This window comes from Lagenorhynchus albirostris, chromosome 15 (genome assembly GCF_949774975.1).
Source record: "Lagenorhynchus albirostris chromosome 15, mLagAlb1.1, whole genome shotgun sequence".
NCBI lineage: Eukaryota > Metazoa > Chordata > Mammalia > Artiodactyla > Delphinidae > Lagenorhynchus > Lagenorhynchus albirostris.
The window spans coordinates 84,381,626-84,403,264 of NC_083109.1; the positions used below are offsets into that span (position 1 = coordinate 84,381,626).

The 21,639-nt window shown below is 51.4% G+C and overlaps 1 protein-coding gene across 1 annotated transcript in view; it reads left to right on the plus strand.

Moving 5' to 3' along the window:
- Positions 1-20,869, plus strand: part of MMD2 (monocyte to macrophage differentiation associated 2) — a 48,492-nt gene extending 27,623 nt beyond the window's left edge. Inside the window, exons 2-7 of the mRNA XM_060124827.1 lie at positions 5,116-5,197; positions 7,090-7,250; positions 11,128-11,202; positions 16,020-16,121; positions 16,934-17,003; positions 20,666-20,869. Of these exons, the coding sequence (XP_059980810.1) occupies positions 5,116-5,197; positions 7,090-7,250; positions 11,128-11,202; positions 16,020-16,121; positions 16,934-17,003; positions 20,666-20,869 (694 nt within the window). The remainder of the gene's footprint in view (positions 1-5,115; positions 5,198-7,089; positions 7,251-11,127; positions 11,203-16,019; positions 16,122-16,933; positions 17,004-20,665) is intronic.
- The last annotated feature ends 770 nt before the right edge of the window (positions 20,870-21,639 follow it).

Here is a 21,639-nt window from a genome sequence, read left to right on the forward strand (position 1 = left end):
CTTAGCTTTTAAAAACATCGAGGTAGAATTGACACGACATAAAACGAACCGTTTAAAAGTGAACAGTTCAGTGGCATGCAGTACATTCACAGGGCTGTACAACCAACATCTCCATCACCCCAAAAGGAAGCCCCGTACCCATTAAACAGTTTCTCCCCCTGCCCCCAGCCCTTGGTAACCACTGACCTGCTGTCTGTCTCTATGGGTTTGCCTGGCTGGATATTTCATATAAATGGGGCCACGCAATGTGGAACCTTCTGTGTCTGGCTTCTTCCGCTGAGCGTCGTGTGTTTGAGGTTTACCCTCATTGTAGCAGGTATGATGGCGGAATAATATTCTATTGTGTGGCTGGACTGCGTTTTGTTTATCCACCCATCCATTTCCCGGATGATTCTTAATGTGTGGCCAAGACTGAGAAACGCTGGTCTGACCTCTTCTCTTCAGATTGGAATAATAGTAACTACTTTGCAAGGATGTTGTGGGCTTTAATGGGGCGCTCTTTGTGAAGTACCAGGATGGGTCCAGTAAGAAAACGGTGCCTGGGCTCCTTAGGGGAGCTCCCCAGGGAGAGGGGAAAAGAACATTTATTCTCCGAGCACCGCTGTATGTCAGACATCCCCGTATGGGCTCTTGAACCGTATCATTTCATGGTACCTGCAGGCTAGGTACTATTATCTCCTTTAACACACAAGGAAGTTGCAGCCCAGAGACGTTAAGACATTTCCCCTATGTCACACAGCAGCTAAGTGATCATACAGGGACTTTCCACCCAGCTGTGCCTGGCTCCGAAGCCCTGCCCTCTCCAGCTCAGGGTGGAAGGCAACCTTCGGTCCTTGTCTCCCTGCCAGCTCAGTTTGGGAGCCCTCCACGTGGAGTTGCCCTCCCCACCCCCATCAAATGCAGTGGCCACGTGGTTATCTAAGTGGCAAGAGTTGGCCACAGAATGGGGCTTCTGTTCTCCAGAAAGCAGGCCGAAGGCCCATTTCCCTCTTTTCGCTGAACCAGCGGCAGTTTGCTAGAAATGTCGACTCTTTGAAATTTCCCACAATCTTGAAGGCTGCCTAGCTGACTGCCAGCTCTGTTCCAGACAGTCTAAATGTTATCTCTGAATTTCAGCTGTTCAAAATGACTCCCTTGTCCCTCTGCTGGGCAACGGATAAACAAGTCATTACACATCCTTACGATGGAATAGTTCTCAACGATAAAAAGGAAGGAACCATTGACCCAGGCAACAGCATGGATGAATCTCACCTGCCTTAAGCTGAGTGAGAAAAGCCAAACTCAAAAGGCTGTGCTGGGGCGGGGTGGGGTGGGGGGAAGCCTGGAAGGGTTGTGATGACAGCCAAGAATAGTAATGTTAGGCGGGTTCATCATTTTCTTCTCACAGAAAACAAGAGCTAATAACTAAGTCCCTGTTAGGCACTCAAAGCACAGTTTCTTTTCACCTAAGAATACACTTGATTTTATGCAATCAGTTCTCTTTAGACATTAAAAAAAGGTCTGTAGAGCTTCTATATGAACCCGTTTATATGATGTTCTGGAAAGGGCAAAGCTATGGGGACAGAGAACAGAGCAGTGGTTACTGGGCTGCGGGGAGGGTTAGGGTACCAGGGGGCAGGAGGGCAAATAGGGGGGGCGGTGATGGACCTTTTATTTATCTTGATTATGGTGGCAATTATACAACTCTCTCCATTTGTCAAAACTCATAAAAATGTGTAGCAAAAAGGGAAATTTTACTGAATATAAATTAAAAGGAAAATTAAAAACGTAAACAGTGAATTAATTGTCCTCTTCAAACGCCTGCCTAGAGGTTTAGGAAGAAAGAAATTAGGCTACAAGGAGTGAAAGAAAAAGCTCTCCTTTCTTGAGGGCTGTGGGAACTCTGTTTCTTGGGCGTTTGCCCCTGGCCCTGGGGCCCTGGCCCCCGACCCCTGTCTCTCTCTCTCTCTCTCTCTCATTCAATAGCTGCAGTGCTGGGTGAGAGACAAGGAAAGTTTTGTGGAACCCAGAATTAAATAAATAACTGCCCATCCAGGTCGCCACGGCAACCATGACGTCACCCTCAGATCCGAGGGGCTGGTACCACGGGTGGCTTGTTGCTGTTTGTTAAAGGAGCAGGGGAGAGGGCAGCCCAGTAACAGGTGGAGGAGACTTGGTTTCCCGCTGGGAAGAAAGGCGTCCATTGCACCCCCTTCACGGTTGGCCTCAGACCCCCACCCCCCCAGCCCTAGTGGAGGGAGCGTAAATTAGCACCGCCTCTTTGGGGGGCTTTTGGGCAGAATCTATCAAAGCTAACACTGTGTGTACCTGTGTTAGTGTCTCCGGGGTTGTGGTAACAAACGAACACACACTTAGCGGCTTAAAATAACGGAAATCTGGTCTCTCTCCATTCTGGAGGCCGGAAGTCCGAAGTCAAGATGTCTGCAGGGTTGGTTCCTTCTGGAGACTTGAGGGAGAGTCTGCTCCAGGCCTCCCTCCCAGCTCCTGGTGGCTGCCAGCATCCGTGGCCTGAAGCTGCATCACTCCAGTCTCTGCCTTTTGTTTTCATTCTGTGTCTCTCCTCTTCTTATAAGGACACCTGTCATATTGGATTAGGGGCTCACCCCCCGCTCCAATATGACCTCATCTTAACTAATTACATCTGCAATGACTCTTTTCAAATAAGTCCCACATTCTCGGGTCCTCGGGGTTAGGACTTCAGCGTAGGAATTTGGGGAGGACACAATTCAACCCATAACCCTATTTTTGTTGTTATTGTATTTGCTTTATTGGCATAGATCCAGCATACAGAAGGTACTCAAGAAATGCTAAGTGGACGGCCCCTAGCACGGACACAGCATACAGTGGGCGCTTCATAAATGCTCTGTGCACTGTACTGCATTGTGCCCTTTGTTCTGAACCATACACCCCTTTCTCATTTGTGTGGGTCTTTGTAGTAATAATCGGGTTCCTGGGGTGTGGGGGAAGTTTTTTGTGTGTTTTAGTGGAGTTTAACCCCAGCTGGTGGATGACTCTTGGCAAAGTCCAAGGTGAACTGTCCACTTACCTGACTCTGAGCCGGCGTGGTCCTGCCTGCCGCCCGAGAGCCAGGTGTTTGCAGATCTTATCTCCCCCACCGCCAGCCTGACCTGAAGACCCCTGCAGAGAGTTTGGTCAGCCAGGTGTGGCCACGTCCCATCCCACCTGGGTGATGTCACTTCCTAACTCTGCCCTGGAGCTTCCCCTCCGTAAACCCGGCATGGTGGTGGCTCTGTGGCTCCATGGTAGCCTGCAGGGACCAGGAGCTCCCGTGAGGATCAGGTGAGAGAATGGGGCGGAGGCAGTGGATGGGGCTTGGAAGATTCCAAGACACCAGAGCATCAGGAATGCTTATTGTTGGGACTTCCCTGGTGGTCCAGTGGTTAGGACTCCATGCTTCCACTGCAAGGGGCATGGGTTCGATCCCTGGTCCGGGAACAAAGATCCCTCAGGCTGCATGGTGCAGCCAGAAAAGAAAAAAAAAGTTAAGAAGAAAAAGGAACGTTCGTTGTCAAGATAGAGTCACCTGGCCGTTCCACACGTCTACGCCCAGTGGAAATGAATGCATATGTTCACTACAGTGAAGGCTCGTAGCAGAGTTACCATAACAGCTCCAGGCTGGAACGTCCGCCTCCAGGAGATGGGATAGATAACTTGTGGTTCCCTCACCGGGTGGGATACTCTACTGCAACGAAAACAGCCAGTTACTGAGGCTGGCAAAAGTCACGCTGAGCCCAAGGAGCTAGACCCAGAGGGTGTGTGCTGTGTGATCCCACTGATGGGAAGTTCAAGAATAGGCAAAACTAGTCTATGGTGGCAGTGTCAGAGGGGGGTGTCCTTGGCGGGCAGTACCCCTGGGAAGGGGTATAAAGGTGAAATGGAGCAGGACGCTATGGTCCTTGCCCCACCCCCTGCAATGTCCTCCGCCTGCCTTTTTGTCTGTGGAAAAAATTTAGCCAAAGAATAAGTTTAATCAGAGAAGTGAGAAAATGCAGTAACAGAGGAACACAGTCAAAGGAGACCAAATAATAATAGTTCAGTCATTAAGCAAAGTCAAGGACCTTTAGTTCCTCCTCGAGGGCTAGAGATAATATTCTGAGCCATATCCTGTGAGCTGTCTTATAGGTACTGAATCCCCACCGGGTGGAAGAAGTTAACTACATGATGACCAGGCTGTAGCCATGACATAAGCTGCCACAATTCCAAGAATTGGCCCAAAGAAATGGAAACAAACTGACCCTGGAACTGAAGATGAACTGTACCTAAAATAATCGAGATGACACTGGTCAGACCACTGATGACCAATTTCAAGACGACTGTCAGAGCTGACTGTGCTGTTCCTGCCTGTAGCCCCTCCCTCTGTCTGTAAAAGCTCTTGCCCCCTGATTGTCGGGGGGGTGGAGTCGGCCTTTGGACAGGCGTCCGCCCTCCCCGCCGATTGCCGGCCTCCAAAATAAAGCAAGCTTTCCTTTCCTACCAACGCTTGTCTCTCGAGAACTGGCTTTCGAGCGGCGAGCGGCCGGACCTGGGTTCAGTAACAAAGGCGCTTTCTAGGGTGTGCAAAAGAGGCTCTGGTGGTCACGTGGGCATGTGTCTACGTCGAAGTCCATCCAGCCGTACCTTGGGGAGCTATGTTGTATGTCTGTTATGCTTAAAGAAAATTAAAAGTAAGAAATGAAGAGGATGCTGCAACCCAATATTTATTTATTTATTTTGGCTGTGCCGCGCAGTTTGCGGGATCTTAGTTCCCCGACCAGGGATCGAACCCAGACCACAGCAGTGAAAGCACCGAGTCTTAACCGCTGGGCCGCCAGGGAATTCCCTGCAACCCGATATTCAGCAAACACCACTTTGGGGATTAAGCACAAAATGTTGGATAGTGCAAAGAAAGTGTAGTGGAAAGAGAGAGGGAGGGAGGGAGGGAGGGGAGCGTGAGGGGGAGGGGAGAGGAGGAGGGAAAGGGGACGGCAGGGGAGGGGAGGCGGACCCTCTTCCCACCAGCAGGGGCCGAGGTCCTCAGGCCTTCTGGGAATTCTGTGACCCGGGCCGCTCCCGGCTTCCCAGCCAAGCTTCCGGGAACTGTGTGTCTCCTTGCAGGTTCATGAACCACCGAGTCCCTGCCCACAGGAGGTACCAGCCCACGGAGTACGAGCATGCCGCCAACTGCGCCACCCATGCTGTGAGTCTTGGGGGGCTGAGAGCTGAAGAGGGGTCTGGGGACGCAGCCTCTTTGCCCTTGGAGAGATTGTGTTTCCGTTCCACGGCCATGTCCCGAGCGGCCTGTTCTCAAGTCTTCCATGGCCCTTGGAAGAGCGTGTGGGATCTCGGGGGAAGGTCATTTGGGGAAATTGGAGGCGTTGAGCGTGCCTCTCTTTTACCTTAAGAACCTTCAGTGGTTCCCTAGTACTTGCACAGCATCCAGGCTCGGTAGCAAGCTCCCAGATAGGTCTTAGCCTTTGTGTTACGTTGGCCCACCTTCCACTGCCACGATCTTGTCCCCAGGCTCCAGCGCTCTGAGACACCTGCTGTTTCCAAAATAGAAGGCATGACCCCGTGCCTTTGCACACGCTGTTCCCTCTGCCTGGAATACTTGCCCTCTCCCCCCACCCCAGCCTTGTGTAAGAAATCCTTCTCTGGGCAGTGGTCCTTAACCCTTTGGCTCATGGGCCCCTTTGAGGATTTAACGAAGCTCTAGACCTACGCTGTCCAGCTTGGTAGCCACTGGCCTCATACAACTGAAATGTAGCTTGTCTGAATTGACATGTGCTGTGAGTATAAAATACACACCAGCTCTTAAAGACTTAGCATGGAAAGAAAAGAATGTAAGGTATCTTCTTAATACTTTTCCTATTAATGACACGTTGAAATGAAATTTTGGATATATTGGACTAAGCAAAATATTAAAATTAATTTCACCTATAAATAGTTTCCTTTTCAAAATGTGGGGACTACAAAATCTAAAATCACCTGTGCCACCCACGTTAGCGTTCTGCTGGCTGGGGCTGCTGGAGAATCTCTCTCCAGAAAAAGGGCTCCTAACACACGAAATTGGGCAAACCCTTGCCGGGACCCTGGACCCCCAGTGCTTCGGAGAGTTCCGAGACTTCTCAGAGGGAACGATGGATAAACCAGGATTCGAAGAGTGAGGAGTTTTCCAGGTGGACATGATAGGGAGGGATGCCTTCTTCACAGAGAACCACAGGGGCAACAGCACAGAGGCATGCAGCGGGGTGCCCTGACCGGGAGGCTGGGGTATCCGTGGACCCAGGGGGTCGGGGGCAGTGGCCAGAGATGCTTCTTGCAGAGAGGAGATCTTGGCTTCCTGTTTTACCACGATATTCTGTAGAGTTACGCTGTCCAGTAGGGTAGCCTCTGGCCTCGTGTAGCTGTTGGAATTGAAATTGAAACCAATTAAAATGAAAACGTCAAGTCCTCCGTGGTACAAGTCACATTTCAAGTGCTCAGTAGCGGCGTGTGCCTAGTGGCTCCCATACTGGACAGTGCCAATCTAGAATGTTTCCACCATCGTAGGAAGTTCTGTTGGGCAGTCCAGAGTCTAGAGGCTTCCCTCCATCATAGAATTTCTGTTGGACAGTGAAGGTCTAGAACCTTCCCACCATCACAGGAAGTTCTCCTGGATGGTGCAGGTCTAGAACCTTCCCTCCATCGTGGGAAGTTCTGTTGGACAGTGAAGGTCTAGAACCTTCCCACCATCACAGGAAGTTCTCCTGGATGGTGCAGGTTTAGAACCTTCCCTCCATCACGGGAAGTTCTGGATGGTGCAGGTCTAGAGCCTTCCCTCTGTCGTGGGAAGTTCTGCTGGACAGCGCAGGTCTAGAACCTTCCCACCATCACAGGAAGTTCTGGATGGTGCAGGTCTAGAACCTTCCCTCCGTCGTGGGAAGTTCTGTTGGACGGCGCAGGTCTGGAGAAAAGGCTCGGGTTGCTCAGGGGCTCTGTATCTGCCTGGACCCCGCTCCGAAGGCTGGCCCTGCAGCACCTCCCTCCACATCTGCCTGGACCCCGCCCCGAAGGCTGGCCCTGCAGCACCTCCCTCCACCCTGCTTCCAGCTCTGGATCATTCCCAGCATTCTCGGCAGCTCCAACCTCTACTTCCTGTCGGACGATGCCTGGGAGACCATCTCTGCCTGGATCTACGGCCTCGGCCTCTGTGGGCTCTTCGTGGTGTCCACCGTGTTCCACACGATCTCCTGGAAGAAGAGCCACCTCAGGTGCCTGCTGCCTAGCCCATGGGAGGGGGCGAGCTCCTGGAGGGGTGACCAGGGCTGGGACCCACGGTGGGCTGAGGGGTGAGGCAGGATGCCTCGGGCCACACTTGGCTGAGCCAGGAGGGGCCCTGGATGGAAGGCCTTGTGCCGTCTTGGCCTCGGGCCGGCGGGGTTAACTGCCACGTGGGCGGACCACCTCACCCTCATTTGCCTCGTTTGCTCACTTCTGCGAGTCCGGAAGAACAAGCCCCTCGCTCCCAGGGTCATTGTGAGGGACCCTCATCATCGTCATGATAATCGCCCCCTTCTGGGCGCCCCCTAGGTTCCAGGCATTCTGCAGATGTCCCTCTGCATCTTTCCAATAATTCTGCAATGTAGGCATTAGAATCCTGGATTTTAATTTTGATTTGTTTTGTTCTTAATTTTTTAAAAATTGTGATAAATACACGTGACATAAAATTTACCATCGTAACCATTTAAAGTGTACAGTTCGGCAGTGTTAACTGCGTTCACATTGCTGTGCAGCTATCACCAGCATCATCTCCAGAACTTTTTCATCTTCCCAAAGTGAAACTCTGTCACCATTAAACACTAACTCCCCATTCCCCCTTCCCCCGCCCCTGGCACCCACCCTTCTACTTTCTGTCTCTATGAATTTGACTGCTCTGTGTACCCCATGTAAGTGGAATCGTATAATATTTATCCTCTCGTGAGCCCAGTGTCCTCAGGGTTCATCCGTGTTGTAGCAGGTGTCAGAATCGCCTTCCTTTTCAAGGCTGAATCATATGCCACTGTCTGGGTGGACCACACGTTGTTTATCGCTTCATCTGTCGATGGACCCTTGAGACGCTTCTGCCTTTTGTGACTGGCTTCTTTCACTGACCGTGATGTCCTGGGCTCATCCACGTTGCAGCTCGTAGAATCCCTGTCTTGTGGCTGATGACACTGAATCTGGAATGTGACTTGCGCAAGGTCACATAGTTGTGTCCAAGCCAGTGTTGATTCTGGGTTTCCAGGGCCCCCATAAAGTGAGGGGACGCTCTGGTCCATTGTAGCAGCTGCAGTGACCACTGGTCCCCATGTCCAATGCCCCCTCTTGCCCCCAGAATCCCTGTGACTCTGCTGTATCCCAGCCCCTCCTGTCCCCATTCTTTCCTCTCTGTGGCTCCTGGTTGCTGTAATGGATTACAACACACTGGGGGGCTTGAAACAACAGGAACTTAGCCTCTCATAGTTAGGAGGCCAGAAACCCGAGATCAGGGTATCAGGAGGGCCATGTCTCTACGAGAGGACCCTTCCCTGCCTCTTCCAGCTTCTGGTGGTTCCCATGGTTCCTTGGCTTGTGGCACCATCACTCCAACCTCTGCCTCTGTCTTCGCAGGCCTTCCTCCCCGTGTGTCTCTGTGTCCAAATCTCCCTCTCCTTTTTCTTCTAAAGACAGCGGTCGTTGGGTTTGGGGCCCACTTACCAGTGGTGTGACGGTGCTGCCCTTTAGTGTCCTCATCTGCGACGTGGTGGATGAAAAGTATGGTCCCTGCCTCCTAGGTGGGATTACAGAGTTAATGCCCATGAAGAGCTTAGAACGGTGCTCTGATTATAGAATGTGCTCTGTATGTATCAGCTGTTGTTATTCCTTTTATTTCTAGGAAGACTTGCAGTTAGGCCAGCATCAGATAGAAACACGGCCAAATTGAATGAAGGCTGCAGCCGCTAGATAGAATCACACTTTGTACTAGTCATCCACTGCTGCGTAACAAATTACCCTGAATCATAGTAGAGGCTTCAACTAACAGTAAACCCTGATTCTTTCTCAAAGCTTCAGAGAGGCAGGAATTTGGGAGCTTAGATGTGTGTTTCTGGTTCAAGGTTGCTGATGTAGTCGTGATGCTGCCCGGTGCTGCCATCATCTGAAGGCTGGACCTGGGCTGGAGAAGTCACTTCCAAGGTGTCTCCCTCCCAGGCCTGACATGTCAGTGCTGGATGCTTGGGGGTGCTCAGTCCTTCCCACGTGGACCTCCCCTCGGCCACATGGCTCGCCCCCCCCAAAGTTAGTGATTCAGGAGAACAAGGCAGAGGCTGTGATATCTTTTATGATCTAGCCTTAGAAACCACACACCATCGTTTCTGCAACCTCCTGTTTCCATATGTTTGCCATATTTGTTGTGGGAGGGGCCGCACACAGGTGTGAGGACCAGAAAGTGGGGCTCCTTGGGTACCGTTTTGGAGGCTGGCTACCACGCTGGTCAGAGGTATTGATGACTGTAATTTGCTCTTCAAGGGGAGGTCATAAGGGAAACAGTAACGTTTATGAGCACTTCCTGTTATGCGCTGTGCTGAGTCCTGACCCTCTTCGTCCTCACAGCAACCCCGATAGGTGGCCAGTGTCCTCCCTGTTTTACAGCTGAGGGAGCTGAGACCAGGGAGGGTAAGTAACTTGCTCAAGGCCCTAGTCCCTCTGTGGTAGGGTTGGGATTTGAACCCAGGTCTTATGGCTTCAGAGCCTGGACCTGAACCAGAATGCCAGAACCCAGAGGGTCTCCAGGGGGCACCTAGGCTTGTTGGTTTTGCACTTATTTTTCTTTAATGAAAGGAGAATAGAATAGAATTAATAAACATTTAATTTTCCATACTTTCTTCTGCTTGCTAGACTTCTATTGAGTATGCTTTTTTTTTTTTTGGCGGTACGTGGGCCTCTCACTGTTGTGGCCTCTCCCGTTGCGGAGCACAGGCTCTGGACGCGCAGGCTCAGCGGCCATGGCTCACGGGCCCAGCCGCTCCGCGGCATGAGGGATCCTCCCGGACCGGGGCACGAACCTGTGTCCCCCGCATCGGCAGGCGGACTCTCAACCACTGCGCCACCAGGGAAGCCCTGAGTATGCATTTTAAAGTTCATTTTTATTTTTATTTTATTTTTTTAATTGAAGTATAGTTAATTTACAATGTTGTGTTAGTTAACAGGTACACAGCAAAGTGATTCAGTTATACATACATATATATGTATATGTGTTTGTATATATATATATTCTTTTTCAGATTCTTTTCCAATATAGGTTATTACAAAATATTGAGTATAGTTCCCTGTGCTATACAGTAGGTCCTTGAATTTCTTTCATTGTTTCATTGAAGTATGGTTGACGTACAGTATTATATAAGTTACAGGTACATAACATGGTGATTCACAATTTTTTTAAAGGTTATGTTCCATTTATAGTTACTACAAAATACTGGCTATATCCCCTGGATTTTACGATACATCCTTGTAGCTTATTTTATTTTATTATTTATTCATTTAGTGTTTTGGCCATGCTGCACGGCTTGTGGAATCTTAGTTCCCCGACCAGGGATCGAACCCAGGCCACCGCAATGAAAGTGCTGAGTCCTAACCACTGGACCGCCAGGGAATCCCCCTTGTAGCCTAGTTTATGCGTAATGGTTTGTGCCTCTTCATCCCCTCCCCCATGTTGCCCCTCCCCCTTTCCCTCTCCACACTGGTAACCACTAGTTTGTCCTCTGTGAGTCTGTGTCTCACACTTTTTTTTTTAAGCTACTGAATTCTTTATCATTTGAAATCTTTCAAAAAGCCCAGAATATAAAACAGAATGCAGACTTTCTCTGATTAAAATATGGGAGGAAAAAAAAAAAAATATGGGAGGAGGCTGTCAGGGTGAGGAGGGTCCTCGGTGGTACCCCCGAGGTGTCTCCATTCAACTCCTAGGGTGACAGGCAGCCTGGTTGGAAAACCACTGCTCTGGTCACTCACAGATGGGGACACCGAGGCCCGAGGGGTCATGGTGGACGGAGGTGCGTCAGCCCCGAGCCCAGGCTCCCCCAAAGCCCGTTGGTCCAGGGCAGGGTCCGTAACCCGCCTTCTCTGCCACAGGACGGTGGAGCACTGTCTGCACATGTCCGACCGCATGGTCATCTATTTCTTCATCGCGGCCTCCTACGCGCCCTGGTGAGTGTCTCTGCGGGTCCCTGGGAGGGCTGGCGTCCTCTCTTTCCTTTGTCTGAATTTCTTCGTGTTTGGCTGGGTGATGTGTTGCCACAAAAGCGTGTAGGTAAAAAGACACCCACCACCCATTCTCCTTCCTGGAAGCAACTACTTAGTACCAGTTTCCTGTGTATCCTTCCGGACTGCTTTTGTGTAGGAAAGAGCAAACGTGTATGTATGAGTCCATGTACAGACACACATTTGCGTATATGCATATGTATATATGCAAATACACGCACACATGCCTATATTTTATATCCTTATATTTATACTTATACTTTCCTACTTTAATACAAAAGGAAGGATACTGTACAAACTGCAGTTTGCTTTCATTCTCTTAGTCGTGGACTTGGGGACATCTTTCCGTATTAGTACCTTGAAGATTTCCCTACTCCTTTTTATTTCTTTCTTTCTTTTTTTTCTTTTTTACAGCAGTATAATGTTCCCCGGCCACCCCTATTGATGAATATTTATGACGTAGGCACTCCCCCTTCCTTTGCTATAACAAACAGGGCTGCAGTGAAAGTCCTTGCTGTTGTACCACTCAGCATAGGTGCTTGGTTCTGTTGGCTCGAATCAGGTGAAATTGTTGAGGCAACCTTTTCTGATCTACAGAAACAGCAGGTTCATGTGGCCAAGCCTGATCTTTGTGGGGTAAATTTGAGGATTGGACGGCTGTGGGGCAGGAGTGGGCCTTACTCATTTGGCTAACTGTTGCCAAGTCACCCTCCACAGATTGTACCAGTTTAAACTCCCCCAGCAAGGGGCTTCCCTGGTGGCGCAGTGGTTAAGAATCCGCCTGCCAATGCAGGGGACACGGGTTCCAGCCCTGGTCCAGGAAGATCCCACATGCTGCAGAGCCACTAAGTCTGTGAGCCACAACTCCTGAGCCTGCGCTCTAGAGCCTGCAAGCCACAACTACTGATCCCACGTGCCACAACTACTGAAGCCCTCTCACCTAGAGCCCGTGCTCCACAACAAAGAGAAGCCACCGCAATGAGAAGCCTTTGCACTGCAACGAGGAATAGCCCCCGCTTGCTGCAACTAGAGAAAGCCCGCGCACAGCAGCAAAGACCCAACGCAGCCAAAAATAAATAAATTAATTAAAAAAGAAAAACAAAAAAATAAACTCCCCCAGCAAGTGCCTCAGGGTTTTCGAAAGTTCTGGAATAAAGCAACACTCAGGTCACACGCGAAAAGCCGGGAAGCCTGCAGAGCCCCTGTGAGGGGAGAAGGGCTGTTCCAGTCACACTTGTTGAATGTGTCTGGGTGGCTGGGCGGTGCTGGGGGTCAGGACGCTAAGGTTCTGGCTGGCAGAGGGGCTCTGTGACAGGACAGTGACAACACGGTGACACGGGCCTGTGCGCATGCAGCCGTCGAGCTCAGAGGAGGCACCACCCTGCAGAGGCGGCCTCAGGAGGGCTTCCTGGAGGAGGTGTGCTGCTCTGAGAATCTGCACGTTGGCCTCTGAGGAGTGGAAGCCACAGAGGTTTGTTCCATTTTTGCCTGGGGAATTCCCATTTTTGGCTGTCGTAAACGGAGCGTTCTTTTTTATCATCTCAACTAATCAACGGGTTTTGTCGGTGCGCACAAAAACGACTGCTTTTTTGCGGTACGCGGGCCTCTCACTGTTGTGGCGTCTCCCGCTGCGGAGCACAGGCTCCGGACGCGCAGGCTCAGCGGCCATGGCTCACGGGCCCAGCCGCTCCACGGCATGTGGGATCTTCCCGGACCGGGGCATGAACCCGTGTGCCCTGCATCGGCAGGCGGACTCTCAACCACTGCGCCCCCAGGGAAGCTCGACAACTGCTTTTGAAACGTGCCCGGGGGATATGCACAGTGAGTTCCCATACGCTGCAGCCAGCACCCAGGTGGAGAAACAAAACATCTCCAGCCCCTCCCCAGTCCGCTGCCCCCCAGGGGTAACCACAGTCCTGACATCTACCATCATAGGGTAGTTTTGCCTGATTTCTGACCTCATGTTAATGGGATCATCGTTCCTTCGATCTTGCTTCTTTCGGGCAACATTATGTGGTGAGAGTCGTGGAGTCATGATTGCAGGAGTCAGCGTCCAGTCTGCTTGCTGGACAGTGCTCTGGGCGAATAAACCACAGGTCTCCACCTCCTGTGACCAGCGTTTGAGGGTGATTATTGCTTCACGGTCCTCTGGTCATTGTAGTGCGGGTGTGGTGGTGAACAGGGTACAGACGGGAGCTGCTGGTCTACACTGAGGAGTGGTTGGGGGTTTGAAACAGGATATTGATGTAGTTTTATTTTTTGGACTTAAAGGTGATGCCTTGGGAGCAGGGAGGTGTGAGGAGGCTGGTGCAAGGACCTGGGAGAGAGATTGTGATGGCTGGGGCCCTGGTAGCGGCCTTGGAGTCGAGAGGACGGATAGATGGATGGGTGGGTGGATGGATGGATGGACGGACGGACGGATGGATGGATGGACGGACGGATGGATGGATGGATGGAAAAGACATTTACAGGAAACTGAGTGGACTGAGTGACTGAAGGTGGGGGAGAGGGGATGTAGAGCGGCGGATGCCAGGGTTTCCGGCATCAGCTTTCCCCAGGAAATCAGCGACTCTCGGGAGTGTTAGGAAATCAGCCCTGCTGCCGTCAGCCTGGAGACATCGTCAGAGGCAGCCCCATACCCAGCTGGGCTTTGCGGGAGGAGGGGACGTGCTTCTGTCCTGCCGACCAGGATGCTTCTGGTTGTCGGATGCCAGGTGGGCAGGCGTATGGAGGCTCCGAGAAGCAGCGTTGGTCCTGGGTGAGGGGCTGCTGCTGGAGTGGGTAGGTGGGAGCCACGGGAGAAGCTGAGAGCAGGAGGGAGAAGCCAGAAGCCGTGGCTGGGCACTCAGTCCACAAGGCCGCCTCCTGATGGCCCCATGTCACCCCCAGGTACCACTTGTAGTTGTTGGGAGCCAGGTGATCTCAGGTTTCTTTTCAGATGTTGCCAATTAGAGTAAAGCTAGGTTTTTATTTTTATTTTTTTTTTGCGGTACGCGGGCCTCTCACTGTTGTGGCCTCTCCCATTGTCGAGCACAGGCTCCGGACGCGCAGGCTCAGCGGTCATGGCTCACGGGCCCAGCCGCTCCACGGCATGTGGGATCTTCCCGGACCGGGGCACGAACCCGTGTCCCCTGCATCGGCAGGCGGACTCTCAACCACTGCGCCACCAGGGAAGCCCTAAAGCTAGGTTTTGTGCTCAGCTGCCGTAACTGTCCTCGATGTAGATTTCTAGAATAGCCCTCTGACTGTCCCCCGCTTGGCTGGTTCAGTGCCTGGATTTCTACTCTTTATCCCTGGCTGTGACCACTTGGGCACCGGCTCTGTGCCCATCCCGTGCTGGTGTCTGAAGATACGGCTGTGAGCAAAGACACAGACTCTCTCTCCTTATGGGATTTACAGTCTCACGGAGGATGCAGACGTTGACTGTCCCAAGGATACTGACACAAGGAATGAACCACAGCTGTGCCGTGAAGGAGGGGTACAGGTGCCGAGGTGGGGAGATGTGCCCTGGCTCGCGGGCTTTGTAGGAGGAAGAGTCGGCAGAACTCGGCGGTTGCTCGGATGTGGGGTTGAGAGAGAGAGAATCAGAGGACGCAGATGTCATTCACGGGATTCACGAGGCCAGCAGGACCATGTCACGAAGGATGGAAAAAACTGGCAGGATCAAGTGTGACACAGAATCTTCCTTCCCCAGTGCTTCGGAAAACAAACACAGTAGAGTTATAAATATTGAGGTGGGCAAGAGAAAAACCACCCTCTTCCGGAACCAGAGTCCCTCTCTGCAGGAATCTGGAGCGTTTCCGTGCAGTTTAGTTGTGCAGACGGCTGCACAGGCTGAAGACGGTTGGCGTGCTGGACAGGAATGCATGTGTGTGGGGCGGGGCACAGGCCTGCACTGTCCGGGGCCCCCGGCTGTGTGCCTAAGCCAACAGCTGGAGAAAACACACAGAGGCCAAAGGCTGGAGGAGGCCGGGACCCACAGATGCCTGGCCCTGGAGACACCACCTGTGCCAAGCAGTGGAGAGAAAAGCCCACCGTCCGGGAGCCTGGGGAGAGAGTCACAGGAACCCGGAAGGAAAGAAGGAACTCCTTCTGCAAAGTCTCTCCATCAGCCTCTACCGACAGACTTGATGCTGTGCCTGTTGCAAAGGAAGAACTTCGTGAGGCCCAGCTCCGTTAACAGCCCGGCCGGCAAAGAGGGTGACCGTAGAGCTGAGAGTCAGTACGTTAGTAACCAGCCTGGAGGGACACTCACCTTATATTCCTGTCCCCTTTCGGTGGCCAGTTTGAGTGGTTTTCAGGCGCTTCCTACAGGGACTGATGCTGGGATGAATGTCCTTTTCTGTGCCTCTGTGTGCTCGCAAAACAGCGTTCCTCTGGCCAGCCCCTGAACTTGGAGTGCCTGGGCCACGGGCTACGTGCCCTTCAGAGTCCGATACGTTCTCCAGACAGGCTTTACTTGTTTATGTGCCCACTGGCTTGAGATGCCCTTTTCTTTCAATGCTTGGACGTTATCAGTTGTGCTAATTTTGCTCTAATAATTGCCTATTGTTTCCGTTTCCCTTTCTGTCTGTCCACGTGTCCTCCCGTGAGAGGCCGCATCCCACACATGGGGCCGTGGGGACAGGGGTTCTCTGGGGTCGGTGTTCCTGTGACGGGCTGGCTGTGGAGGGCTGGATCCCAGGGCCCGCCTCAGGCCGTGCCCTTGGCTCTCCCTCCCAGGCTGAACCTTCTCAGGCTGTGCCCTCGGCTCTCCCCCCCAGGCTGAACCTTCGCGAGCTGGGCCCCTGGGCCTCGCACATGCGTTGGCTGGTCTGGGTCATGGCCTCCGTGGGCACCGTCTATGTCTTCTTCTTCCACGAGCGGTAAGCCAGGGCTTGGGGGAGCGGCCTCAGGTGGGGGGCTGCCTCCGTCAGGGCCTCCTCCCTGCCCCCAGTGAGACGAGACCCCAGGGTCACCCCAGAAGCATGAGGGCTCAGCTGTGCCTGGCATCCCTGTGTTCAGGTCCATTGATGGCCACCAGGTCCACAGCCCATAGGGTCAATCTGAAGAGTTTAAAAAAAAAAAAAAAGGCATTGTAGGTTCCTAGACCCACTGAATGATGTCAGGTATTACCTGCCTTCCCGAAGCTGTGTTAGCGGATAAGGGGGAGAGGCTCTCAGGGCTGCCCACTTCCTTCCATCCTGCTGAGTGACAAGCTGGGAGGGATTAAGTGTGGGAAAGAAGCAGAGCTAGAGAAGCCAAAGGGAATAACAGCCTCCTGGAAACTCCAGGGACAGCAAACAGGTGTCAGCTGGTGCAGCCACTCAGATGGATGGAGAGTGGCTGCTTGGGCCTTGTGCGGAAAGGTGCGGGGATCGAATAGTAATGTCTGCCCTGGGTTGCACATGGGAAGCACCCACAGGCATGCTACACCCAGCATTTGCAATCCTCAAATGCCATTTCATGGATGTGGAAACCAAGTCTCAGAGAGGGAAACAGACCCTCCCGTGGCCACCCAACTCTGCCGGCACCTGCTGGGTGTAGCTGGATGAAGTCTGGGCCCAGGAGTGCTGGGCAGAGGGTGGAGTCTCTTTCTCTCACGCTTCCGGCCAGGGTGTCCCCTCCTAACCCGAGCGGGGAGCTATCCCTCGTGGGGAGGCTGTCCTGAGGCCAAGATGGCTTGTCTTCCTGGCAGGTACAAGCTCGTGGAGCTGCTCTGCTACGTCGTCATGGGCTTCTTCCCCGCCCTGGTCATCCTTTCCATGGTAAGTTGCCCCCACCCGGCGTGGGGCCTCCTGTCTGGCTGGCGGGGACTCACAGTGACTCTGGAGATTCTCAGGTTGAACCTTCTCCTCTGGCAGACGAGGGAACTGAGGCCCAGGGTCAGCGTGACTTGCGGGCTGAGGCAGGAGAACGTGCAGGTCACCCCAGGGCTCGGCTCCCCGGTTCTACGGCACCTCCTCTCTCTGCTTCACCTCCAGTGAGTTCGTTAGTCCCTCGGGGCTCCAGTTCCCGCCTATTTAGGGCTCAAGTAAGAAAAACCCATGGACAGTGATTAGAATGGTACCTGGAGCAGAGTAAGCACCCGATCGCTAAACTAAATCTATAATAACATAGGTGGCCATGGAGGCAGAGCCAAGTCTCAGACTTCTGACACCCCCTCTGATGCTTCCACACCCTAAGCTGCTTCTTGACACGTGAAGGTTGACCTCCTTACTGTGCGTCCTGAGCCCTTGTGACGTGCAGGAAGCTTGCTCACAGGACCTTACTTCCCCGCCCCAGGCGTCCTTGGAGATGGATGTGACCACCTCCGTTTTATGAACAAGGATGCTCAGGTTCTGAGAGAGAAGGTGACTGGCCCAAGGACATGCAGCCCTCAAGGGGCTGAGCTGGGATGTGGCCCCGTAACCTCCAACCCCGAGTATCGGGATCTTTGGGCTGCACCACCTCGCCCTGTGAGCAGGAGAGCCTTGCAGGGAGAGGCCTCAGGGCCCCAGCCATGGAAGAGCAGCAGCTTGTGTGGCCGTGGGTGGATCCCCTTTCCTCTCTGAGCCTCAGTTGTCCCTTCTGTCAAATGGGCACGGTCAACTCAGCCTGCTGGTACCTCCCTAGGCCAGGTAACAGCTTCTTACTTTTAAATGATTATTGTTGGCAGATGTTAAAAATGTATGTAGTCGAGAAGCACTAGATTGTGAACTTTAAAAGGGTGAATTTTATGGTGCGTCAATTATAGCTAATAAAATTATTTCGAAAGAAGAAAGGACGTATGTCCTATAGATCTTGCTGGAGGAATTTGTGTTTAAATAGATATTTCTTTTTTTTCCCCAAAATTAAAATTGACTGTTATCTGTTTGAAATGACCAAAAAATAACGTATCCTATAAATTTAAATGACATTACATTATATATATTTGAGGCATTGATCTTTGTCTAAATTAATCTCTTATCTATGAGTAGTGGTTTATTTTAAAGTTGAAAATATTTTGAAGTGAAAAATTTCTGAGTGTGTTAGTATCCATACATAGCTCTTAAAGAAAATGTATGTAGTCAAATCTAGCATGTTTTTTTTTCTTTTTTTTTTTTTTTTAATTTTATGGCTTTACCTTAAGTGTTATGGTTAGGAAGGTCTTCCCTTTCCCAAGTTTATATAAGTATTTACCTATATTTTCTCCTGTTTCCTTTACGGTTTAACTTTTAATTTTAAACTCTGTATTTCCACCGCCGTTTCTTATGTATGTGGTGATTCCTCCCCAAACGATTAGGCAGTTATTTATCTACCATTTAAAAATGTTCCTTTTATCATATGTTAGCTTCATATACGTGTACGTGGGTCCGTTTCACAAGTTGGCCTATTCTTATACTAGTGCCAAACCATGTCACTTATTTTAGCTTTTGTTGCATCTTAATACTTGGCAGTGAAATCTCTCCCCATTAGTTTTCCTACTCAACATTTTCCCTGCGATTTGTATTTATTTTTACAGATTACCTTCCCCCCGCCAAGTTTACTTGTTTAAATATGTACGTTTAAGTTGTATCTATTAATTATATAATATCCATCAAATTATGTATTACATAATTTAAATACATATATACATATATTGTAAGTGTATATTTAAATACATACTCACCGCAAAAAATAAGTCCTGTCTGAAAACGTATAAAAGAGCTGAAATCCCCCTCGCACCCCCTCCCCAATGTGACGCCCCAGGTGCAACCACCATTAATGGTTCGTTGTGTATCTCTTACATTTTTTTTTTTTTTTCTGCACCACTTGGCTTGCGGGATGTTCGTTCCCTGACCAGAGACTGAACCCTGGCAGGGAAAGCGCTGAGTCCTAACCACTGGACCGCCAGAGAATTCCCTCCATTTTTTATCTATAGGCAAGTCTACGTGGATATGTGGACGTGTCGACTTGTTTGTTCTTCTTTTACAAAAATGGGACCACACTGTTCTACGACATGCTTTTCTCACTTGGCATGTTGTCGTGGGCGTGTGTCCGTGCCTGTCACATAGTCACCCTGCCTCGTGAGATTGCTGTGAAGATGGCATGAGTTACCTCACGTGAGGCCCCTTGCGCTGTGTACGAGGCCCGGCACACAGTAAGCACTGGGAAGTGTTACTGTAACATGTACTTACTACTCAGGTATCACCGCTTGAGAACTGGGTGCGTGACTATACGTATGTTCAATGAAATACTACCCAGCTGTTCCAAAGACTGGCATGGACCTCCGCGTGGGGATGTAGCCTGATCTCCACAAGACTCTGTCGTGGAACGGATGTCTCAGGATGGCAGGGATGGTGCGAGCCCCCTTTTCTAAAATGATTAGTTCCTCTGCACACGTACATGTATATGAAGTGCAGACCGTAGGTATATCGTGCGTGTCTAGACAATTCTGGAAGGATACCGGCAGACACCGTTACTGGTGGTGAGCGGTGATACCTGCGGGAAGTGGGCTCAGGGAGAGGGGGCAGTGGGCTCTTCTTACTCCCCGTTCCCTCCGTCCCTCCTGTTCGCTGAGCCCCCATAACCAACAGAAACCCAGGTGTTAATGGTGCGCACCTCAGAGGGCTGGGACTGCTGCCTTTTTCTTGCTGCACTTTATTTTTCTCTACAATTTTTCGCCGTGAGTATGCATTACTTTAAAAAAGCGTGATAAAATATGCGTAGGATTTATGATTTTAACCACTTTTAAGTACAATTCAGGGGCGTGAAGTACCTTCGCCTTGTCGTGCATCCGTCACCACGATCCATCCACAGAACTTTCTCATCGTCCCAAACTGAACCTGTGTCCCCGTTCCACACTAACTCCCCTCCCCCACCCCCAGCCCCCCAGGCGCCGCCCTTCTACTTCTTGACTATGATCTTGCCTCCTCCGGGGACCTCACGTAAATGGAATCCTACAGTATCTGTCCTTTTGTGACTGGCTGATTGCACTTTGCATAACATCCTTGAGGTCCGTCCATGTTGTATCATGTGTCAGAGTTTCCATCCTTTTTAAGGCTGAATAATATTCCATTGTATAAAGTAACGTGAATAACGCTTTGTTTATCCGTTCTCCTCGTGATGGACACTTGGGTTACTGCCACCTTTTGGCTACTGTGAATAATGCTGCTGTGAACTTGGATGTACAAGTACCTGTTTGAGTCTCTGCTTTCACTTCTTTGGGGATACACCCAGATAGACTGCTTTTTAGAAAAGATAACAAAGCTAGAACATATTCTTTGAGATTTTGATAGAAATGCGTTACACTGGAGAATGAATTTGGGGAGAACTGATGACGTCACTGTGTTGAGATGCCCCGCCTGGGGCTCTGGGCTGCCTCACCGTCCACGCGTCTTCTCGCCTTGGGTGGTGGGGGAATGGCTGGGTGATTCTGGTCTTGCTGGCTGCTCGTCTGACCTGTGCTCACCCTTGTCCTTGCCGACAGCCCAACACCGAGGGCATCTGGGAGCTGGTGACCGGAGGGGTCTTCTACTGCTTGGGCACGGTGTTCTTCAAGAGTGACGGGAGGATCCCCTTTGCCCACGCCATCTGGCATCTCTTTGTGGCATTTGGTGCTGGTACCCACTACTATGCCATCTGGAGGTACCTGTATCTGCCCAGCACCCTGCAGGCCAAGGTGTCCAAATGAGGTGTCAGCCTGCACAGGACTTTTAGGCTTTTGGAGCAGAGCATCACAGGGAGTGCTTCTGTGAACTTGAGCCCAGCGCCCAGCGCCCAGGCCCCCCCGTCTTCCCTCCTATGGGTAGAGCTTTTTGATGGGTCCAAGGTTACTTCTGGTGACAGCCAGACCACCCCTTGGGTCCTAGGTGAGAACGAAAGCATTTAATCATTTTTACAGAGGAGAAATTAACCCTGTAATGTGTTTCTATTCTAGACAAATGTTTCCTAATACAACATCGTCAGAAAAGGGGGCAGACGTGGTCCTGGCCAATTGAGGAATGATGGGCCAATATGAGCTTCCTATAAGGTCCTGAGAAATCTATCAGGGAGTCTAGTGGGTTAGTTATACCTGGGTGGCCAGGGCCTCCTTCTCTGCTACCAAAGTCCTGGCTGGGGAATTGTCCCCTGCTCAGGGAAAGTCACCCAGCTTGTAGATCAGGGCTGGTGAAGATCCACGACCGTGGCAGACATCACCAATCAACTGCAGCGTGGCGTGGTATCAGGATCCTTCCCAAGACTGCTCTGGGAAGCCACTACCAATCGACTTGGCACTCATGATGGCACCTCTTGGCCTTGCTTGCCCCGTGTGCTCTGCACTGGGGTCATGGCCAGACCAGTTCAGTGTCTCCATGTCAGGGAGCAGGCTTATCCCCTAGAGGGGCCGGTTTGGGCCCGTGGGGGGAGACCGAGTGTACCCAGAGCAGCCCCTGTCGCTCTACTGCACCGTAGCTGGTTCTC